We start from the raw sequence: 8,877 nt of genomic DNA on the forward strand, positions 1-8,877 counted from the left end.
GGACAGTTTCTTTTTGAAAAAAATCACCAAATAGCTCTTTGGCCATAGCTGACTGAAATAATGGAGAAGGCGGCAGTGATTAATCATATGATAATGATGTGTGGCACTGCAAGAAAGAAAACAGCAAACCCAGGCTTCTCAAACTGCAAGTAATGGTCCTGTAGGCCAACTAGAAAATCTGTTTTCATGCTTCCTTGGATGAAGGTAGGCTTTTTTAAAAAGACTGTTAAGACTTCTGTATTGATTTGGGGGATTTTTGACCTAAAAATACATGGATACATAGATGAAGGCTGAATTCTATTTTAAAACCAGCAAGGCTGTCTTCCTTTCACTCTCTTTTTTCCTCCTCCTGTGTACTGAGAGTGTGAATATTAGTCTAGATAGAATGGAAGCACAGCCAGACCTTTCTGAAAAATTTATTGGCAGCAGTTGTAAATTCCACAATTGGATCTGGTAAACTTAGTTGTAAGTAAAATCATGTTATAAAATATTCTAACTTTCAAAGACATAAATTAAATGGTCTATCCATTGGGCTTTCTTACATCTCTAATAGTTACATTTTAACTTATTTGTATATTGAAAATTTCAAAACAGCCATGTTATGACTGATTTGCATATTGGTACTATGTGACTAAATATTGCATGTCACTTGAGATGCATGTTGCACACAGCTATTATTAACCCCACTCAGATTTCTCTCAAATAAAGTGGGGAAGCAAATGGACCAGACATCTGGGACAGATATTATTATTATTATTATTTTTTTTTTTTTTTTGAGATGGAGTCTCGCTCTGTCGCCCAGGCTGGAGTGCAGTGGCCTGATCTCGGCTCACTGCAAGCTCCGCCTCCCAGGTTTACGCCATTCTCCTGCCTCAGCCTCCCGAGTAGCTGGGACTACAGGCGCCCGCCACCTCGCCAGGCTAGTTTTTGTATTTTTTAGTAGAGACGGAGTTTCACCGTGTTAGCCAGGATGGTCTCAATCTCCTGACCTCGTGATCCGCCCGTCTCGGCCTCCCAAAGTGCTGATATTATTTTTTTCCTGAGAAAAAGGAGTCCTAGTTCATGGGCCTGTGGTGAGTTGGGAGTTAATTTTCCTGATGACCTATTAAACTTGTAAGATAAATTATTCTAAAGCTATGCCCCTATCTGATCTCCACAATCTAAATGGGATGTATTAGGGGAGTTCAGCTGCCAAAATGGATCATTTTGGCACCCTCTTAAGCTAATTTTTGGTTCTGGAAACCTCTGATTATTAGCAGCACATGCTTTTTTCATGGCACTGTAAGTAAAATCTCGTTTTCAAATTTAGTGCTATGATTATGGGCCATTATTTTATGATTGAGGGAAAGGGACACTTTTTCCTTCTGCTTTATTTCAGGAACTCTCTGATTAAAACTTATATTAGATGTTGATTTCAAGAGCTTTAATGAGAACATTGTTAATGATGTCCACATAACACAAAATGTCTGTGTCTATATATAATGCATTCTACAATTACTAAGATCAGAATGAAGGATTTTAATTTTGGGTTGGAACTAAGAAAGATTCCATTAGTAAGAATTCTCCAATAATATTGTAATTATTCATCATATGATATCTCATACAGATTTTTCAAAGTGAGTTCTAGAAACTGTTGGCACTGTGATGTTAAACAGAACTCAACTCTTTCATTATACAGCTGAACCAAGACTTGACATACCACCCAGCCCCACGCTTAACAATCAGGATAAATGATGAGGTGACCAAATTCCAAAGCACGGCATTGTGGCTTTCTGAGGCAAAGTTCACTCTGAAAAATCCATGGTGCAGACAAGGGTTTGAGTTCCTCACCTCCCCTCTCATCATTCTAGTTGTGATGGGACTGCATGTAATGCTGATAATGTGATTATGGAGAGAGAAACTAACAAGCACCATGGTTTGCCCTCTGTGTTTACAAAAACAAACCTATGGCATAAAGACTGGGAATTCCAGATTTATAGTTGGTATAGAAAGTGGATCCATTTAAGTGCAGAACTGGGAACTGCCTTGTATGTTTATTTTATATTGAAAAGACATCTCATGCTAAACCACAAAGCACTGAGTTTAGTAAACAGAAGAAAGTAGACAGAGTTGGGTGATGATTTAAAAAAACAAATCCTTAGACTGTTGAGTTTCTTCACAGCAAGAGGTATGTGTGTGTGCGTGTGTGTGTGTGTGTGTGTGCGCGCGCGCGCGCGCGCGCGCGCGCGCACGTGGGGAATGGGAGAAGGTTTGGACCATAAGAGATGGAGGGAACAAAACCTCACAAAGATGGCTTTTAATGAAGAAATGGGTCAGGATATGTTAGCTGAGCTAATTCAGGTTAGCATCCTGGTTGCTAATTTCCTATGCAAAGGTATCAGCTTCAAAGAGCCCAGAAATAGATCAGTAAATAGTAGTAACTAAAGGTTATAAATCCTTAAGGAGCCATTTCTGTGTGAGAGGGATTTTTTGGATGTCTTTTTCCCTTCTCTTTCTTTTGATTTTTCTTCTTTGCTTGTTTTAGTTGGCAGTGCAAGCTGTTGTGGAGAGCTGCATTTAGAAGTAAAGCTTAATGTACTGCAGCATAATTTAAATAAGAGCTGAATAACAGCTCCCTTATATTCATTCACAGGCTTAACCCAAACTCTTTCCTTACTTCCTGTCAACTAATATCACTGTGTTCCAAGTAAATGAAAATTTGTTTGCCATTTCTAAAGCTAATGAGACCTATTTGTGGGTTGCAGGAGTTGGCTTTGACAGAGAGGCTAGTATACGCTGCTCTCTGGTTCATTCACAATCGGTACTACAGCGGAGACGAAAATTGAGGAGGAGGAAAACCATCTCGGGTATTCCCAGAAGAGTTCAACAAGAAATAGGTGTGATATCAAAAAATGTTAATGGTTAACATTCCTCCGCCTAGTATAGATGATAGGGAGATTAAACAGAAGAAATAGATGAAACAGAAAAATGATTAAACATTTTAACTTGTAGAGGTTTTAAAATGGTGTGTATTTGTTCTGTATTCAGCAAGCCAGGTGGTATTACTTTTTAACTCTCTGTTCTTGACTGTGAAGGTTTGACCTTATAGATTTAGGCATATACATTCAGGTCTTATGGCTGAAATGTAATACTTAGCTGATTTTTGAAAGTTTTATTAAGGTGGAAATTGTGAATAAAAAGTAGCAGGAGTAAATGAAAGTTTTCTTTTTGGAAAATTGTAACTTAATTTAAGAGAGCTATACTTTCATGTCATTAATTATTTTAGAAGGTAAATTTCAGGCATATGCAATGAAATATTGAATATTGATAATATGATACCTTTGGTGACAATTTTTCTGTTTAGTGCATTTAAAATATCTCTGCCTACGAGTTTTTAAAAATTATTAGGGTAGCATCTCTTGTAAATAAGACTTTTATTTCTAATAATGAGAGCTATGATTTTTATTTCATCATGTTTATATTACAAAATAAAAATGAAGAGTAGTGGCCAAAAAGATAAAATGTACTTTAGTTTTTAAAAGTAGTCACTTATTGTGGCAAATTTATGTGATAGTGAAGAGAGGGAAAATTCACAAAAGACATAAAAGCATATCTTCTCTTGGTATGTATATATACATATATGAGGGGGACATGTATATACACCCTAAAGCATTTTAACTCTCTCCTAATTCTATGTGGTTTTTTTTCTATTAAAGAAAAAAAAAAAAAAAACAGCTCTAACCTGCCAGCCCACAGATCTGCAGACATAGCTCAGAATGTCTGTTGGTCTGCTGATATAGAAAATATCTCACTGTGCTTTCCATGTGCCCTAGATTCTGATGAATCACCAGTGGCCAGGGAAAGGAATGTGATTGTGCACACAAACCCAGACCCCTCCAACACTGTCAATAGGAGATCCGGAACCAGGGACTCTGAGTGCCAAACCGAGGATATTCTGATTGCTGCCCCATCCAGAAGGAGAATCAGAGCTCAAAGGGGTCAAAGCATTGCAGCTTCCCTTTCTCATTCTGCTGGCAACATTTCTGCCCTAGCAGACAAAGGTGACACCATGTTTACTCCTGCAGCGAGCAGCCGCACAAGATCTCGGAGCCTTCCCCGGGAAGGTAATAGAGGTGGGGATGCTGAGCTCAAAGTTGGTGCTAAACCCTCAGCATATGAAGAGGGAGAGTCTTTTGTGGGTGACCATGAAAGAACCCCTAATGATTGCAGTGAGGCTCCAAGCAGCCCGAGTGCCCAGGACCACCAGCCTACTTTGGGCCTAGCCTGCTCTCAACATCTCCACAGCCCCCAGCACAAATTAAGTGAGAGGGGAAGGTCACGTCTGTCCCGAATGGCTGCTGACTCCGGCAGCTGTGACATCTCCTCCAACTCAGACACGTTTGGGAGCCCCATCCACTGCATCTCCACGGCTGGTGTCCTCCTTAGCAGCCACATGGACCAGAAAGATGACCACCAGTCATCCAGCGGCAACTGGAGTGGAAGCAGCTCCACATGCCCCTCGCAGACCTCAGAAACCATCCCTCCTGCAGCTTCTCCTCCACTTACTGGCTCTTCGCACTGTGACTCGGAGTTGTCACTAAACACAGCCCCTCATGCCAATGAGGATGCCAGTGTTTTCATGACAGAACAATACAATGACCACTTGGATAAAGTGAGAGGCCATCGGGCAAACTCCTTTACCTCCACTGTTGTAGACCTGCTGGATGATCCCAACAACAGCAACACAAGTGACAGTGAGTGGAATTACCTGCACCACCACCATGATGCCTCCTGCCGCCAGGATTTTAGTCCTGAGCGTCCCAAGGCAGACAGCCTGGGCTGCCCAAGCTTCACAAGCGTGGCCACTTATGACAGCTTTCTGGAAAAGTCTCCATCAGACAAAGCGGACACTAGCTCTCACTTTTCAGTAGACACAGAAGGATACTATACGTCCATGCACTTTGACTGTGGTCTCAAAGGTAGTAAGAGCTATGTCTGTCACTATGCAGCCCTGGGCCCAGAGAATGGCCAGGGTGTAGGGGCTTCCCCTGGTCTTCCAGATTGTGCCTGGCAGGACTACTTAGACCACAAGAGGCAGGGAAGACCAAGCATCTCTTTCAGGAAACCAAAGGCAAAGCCGACTCCACCTAAACGTAGCTCATCATTGAGGAAGTCAGATGGAAACGCAGATATTTCTGAGAAGAAAGAACCAAAGATAAGCAGTGGTCAGCACCTGCCTCACAGTTCCAGGGAAATGAAGCTGCCTCTTGATTTCGCCAACACGCCTTCTCGAATGGAAAATGCCAGTCTTCCCACCAAGCAGGAACCTTCTTGGATAAACCAGAGTGAACATGACATTAAGGAACCTCAGTTAGACACTTCGGATATCCCACCATTCAAAGATGAAGGTGCCGAATCCACGCACTATGCAGACCTCTGGCTCCTAAATGACTTGAAAACAAATGATCCTTATAGATCTCTATCTAATTCAAGCACCGCTACGGGTACCACAGTCATTGAATGCATCAAATCTCCAGAGAGCTCTGAATCCCAAACATCGCAATCAGAATCAAGAGCCACTACCCCATCTCTTCCTTCTGTTGACAATGAGTTTAAACTGGCTTCACCAGAAAAGCTGGCTGGCTTGGCATCTCCATCAAGTGGCTACTCAAGCCAGTCTGAAACGCCAACATCCTCTTTCCCTACAGCTTTCTTTTCAGGTCCATTGTCTCCCGGAGGTAGCAAAAGAAAACCTAAAGTCCCAGAAAGAAAATCCTCACTACAGCAACCCTCTTTAAAAGATGGAACTATATCACTGAGTAAAGACCTTGAACTTCCAATTATACCTCCTACCCATCTTGATCTAAGTGCTCTTCATAATGTCTTGAACAAACCATTCCACCACCGTCATCCATTGCATGTTTTTACTCATAATAAGCAGAACACAGTAGGAGAAACACTGAGGTCAAATCCTCCACCGTCCCTTGCAATTACACCAACGATCCTGAAATCTGTTAACCTTAGGTCCATTAACAAGTCTGAAGAAGTTAAGCAAAAAGAAGAAAATAATACAGATCTCCCTTATTTAGAGGAAAGCACACTCACAACGGCTGCCTTGTCTCCGGGTAAGATTAGGCCGCATACAGCAAATAAATCAGTATCTCGTCAGTACTCCACTGAAGACACCATACTGTCCTTTTTAGACTCTTCTGCAGTTGAAATAGGACCAGCTAAACTACATTTAGAAAAAAATCCTACTTTTGATGTGAAGAATCGCTGCGATCCAGAAACTATAACCTCAGCTGGTAGCAGTCTTCTAGATTCAAATGTCACAAAAGACCAAGTGCATACAGAGACTGAGCCTATTGCAGAAAACACACCATCCAAAAACTGTGCATTTCCCACAGAAGGATTTCAAAGGGTCTCTGCTGCCCGCCCAAATGATTTGGATGGTAAAATAATACAATATGGAGCTGGTCCAGATGAAACCCTAGAACAGGTACAGAAGGCACACTCTGCAGGTGGGGAGGAAGTTGCACAACCTGAATCTGTGGATGTAATCACATCTCAGTCAAACTCACCAACTAGAGCAACAGCTGTAAGCAATCAACTTAAGCATCAATTTATTATGAGCCGCCACCACGACAAAGTGCCTGGTACTATCAGCTATGAATTGGAGATAACACCTGTAAATTCATTCCCTGAAAAATGTTCCAAGCAGGAAAATATTGCTTCAGGTTTTTCAGCCAAAAGTGCCTCTGATAACAGCAAAGCAGAGGAGACCCAAGGAAATGTGGATGAGGCTTCATTGAAAGGTCAGTCACTGATAACTTGTCATAAAGGAAATGTGTCTCATGGCACTTCCTGGAATTTTTTCTTATGTTCCCAATAATACGGTACAGCTGGGTGTTGGTTTCTTTCCACTCTTTCTTTGCACTTATTAAAACAATTGAGATAAAATCTTTTGTTACTGGGTGAGTAAGCTTTGACAAGTATCTCTCTCATTTTTAAAAAATGGCAGCAAGGTAATTTCTGTTTGTTTGTTCCCTGAGTCAGTGAAGTACAGTAATGTGCTGGGTAACTTCTTCTTAAAGATTCTTCTGTTCTTATTTTAAGAATCATCACCGAGTGATGACTCCATCATTTCACCTCTTAGTGAAGACTCCCAAGCTGAAGCAGAGGGTGTGTTCGTGTCCCCAAACAAACCTCGAACAACTGAGGATTTATTTGCAGTCATTCACAGGTGAGGCAACATTACCAAGTCCCCCAAAACAAAAGGTACAACAAAGGTTTTGCCCTTTCAGGTACTTCTCACAAATGCAAATACGGGAAAGGTTTTCGTAATTGTAATACATTCAGCAAAAACAAAAGCAAGCAAAGAATAATTTTTCCAAATCAAGTTGATAGACTGATATGCAAGTTGGGAAATAGGATCTTTATATAGAGTTTGATAGACCTCTATTGAGAGACTTTCGTAAGAGTGGCTTTATTTTTCCCCAGGAAAAGACATTCTGGAACAAGCTTTTATGTGAAAACAATCTGTGGTTAAGTGACCTGGAGTGAAAGCTCAAACTCTAGTGTAATCTCTGACTTTTAAATATTTTCTTGAACCTAAAAAATATGATCAAAGCTGTAGTCATACTCCAGCAGAGACAAACAGAAGTTGATTCACCATGGATACACCAAAATCTCAGAAATCACCACTGAAGAACTTATTTATGTAACCAAATACCACCTCTTCCCCCAAAACCTATTGAAATAAAAAATAAAAAACTCACATTGTACCCTGTAACTATATACAATTATTTGTCAATTTAAAATAAAATAAAACTTAGAGAACACACACACACACACACACACACACACAAAGTTGATTCACAAAACAGAGTCTCAAGTTTGAGAAAAGACAATACATGTTCCTGTCCATTTTATAACTCAGAACAAGTAATATTTGCTGTCTGTTTTTCTTTCTTCTTAGAACTTAAATTTCTTTAATAGTACTGGCCTTCATCTCCAAAATTAATGTCCATATTCCATGAATACAGGTCCTTTGGTTTGCTTTTGCAGGACAGTGTTGTGTCCATGCTGCAAAGGCATACTTCCTCGTCTGCCCCCATGAGCCCTTGTGATCCGTGGTCCATATTTGCAAAAAATATTCCTTGTAGCTGATGACCAAAGAACAGAGCAGGAACTAGCCCTTGGACACCTAACCTACATCCAACTGAGCTAGCCAATCATGATGTGCCGTGCCTCCTCCTTTCACAAACACGACTGTCTTCTTAGACCTCGGGAACCTAGATGAAACTCCCAAGAAATACAACTTGGGGATTGTCTTTTCTACCTCATAAAGTTATCATTTTTGAAACAAATTCACTGCAAGCAGCTTACAATCTTTTTCTCCTGGAATTCTACTTTTTTTTTTTTTTGAGACGGAGTCTTGCTCTGTCGCCCAGGCTGGAGTGCAGTGGCACCATCTCGGCACACTGCAAGCTCCACCTCCCGGGTTCACACCATTCTCCTGCCTCAGCCTCCTGAGTAGCTGGGACTACAGGCGCCCGCCACCTCGCCCGGCTAGTTTTTTGTATTTTTTTTAGTAGAGACGGGGTTTCACCGTGTTAGCCAGGATGGTCTCGATCTCCTGACCTTGTGATCCGCCCGTCTCAGCCTCCCAAAGTGCTGGGATTACAGGCTTGAGCCACCGCGTTCTACTTTTTAATAGGAATTTCTGTTTTCTGTTGATGTGGTTCTCTCATAAAGAAGGAGTACTGCTGTTCAACAATTGTTTTAAACAGAGCCAATCAGAAACACCTTCTGTGCATACCTTAGCAGGCATACTTCTCTACTCAGAGAGTGAAGAACCATTAGTTTCTTTTCCTTCACCCCTGTCTAGTCTAAGTT

General features: G+C 41.2%; 1 protein-coding gene across 4 annotated transcripts in view; it reads left to right on the top strand.

Annotated features, from left to right (window-relative positions):
- NHS (NHS actin remodeling regulator) overlaps window positions 1-8,877 on the top strand; it is a 367,021-nt gene that overhangs the window by 352,248 nt on the left and 5,896 nt on the right. For all 4 annotated transcript variants that reach the window (XM_001104229.5, XM_015127014.3, XM_028841985.2 and 1 more), the window contains 3 exons: window positions 2,745-2,876; window positions 3,813-6,794; window positions 7,096-7,222. In XM_001104229.5, coding sequence (XP_001104229.3) covers window positions 2,745-2,876; window positions 3,813-6,794; window positions 7,096-7,222 — 3,241 coding nt within the window. The remainder of the gene's footprint in view (window positions 1-2,744; window positions 2,877-3,812; window positions 6,795-7,095; window positions 7,223-8,877) is intronic.

This window comes from Macaca mulatta, chromosome X, assembly GCF_049350105.2.
Source record: "Macaca mulatta isolate MMU2019108-1 chromosome X, T2T-MMU8v2.0, whole genome shotgun sequence".
Classification (NCBI taxonomy): domain Eukaryota; kingdom Metazoa; phylum Chordata; class Mammalia; order Primates; family Cercopithecidae; genus Macaca; species Macaca mulatta.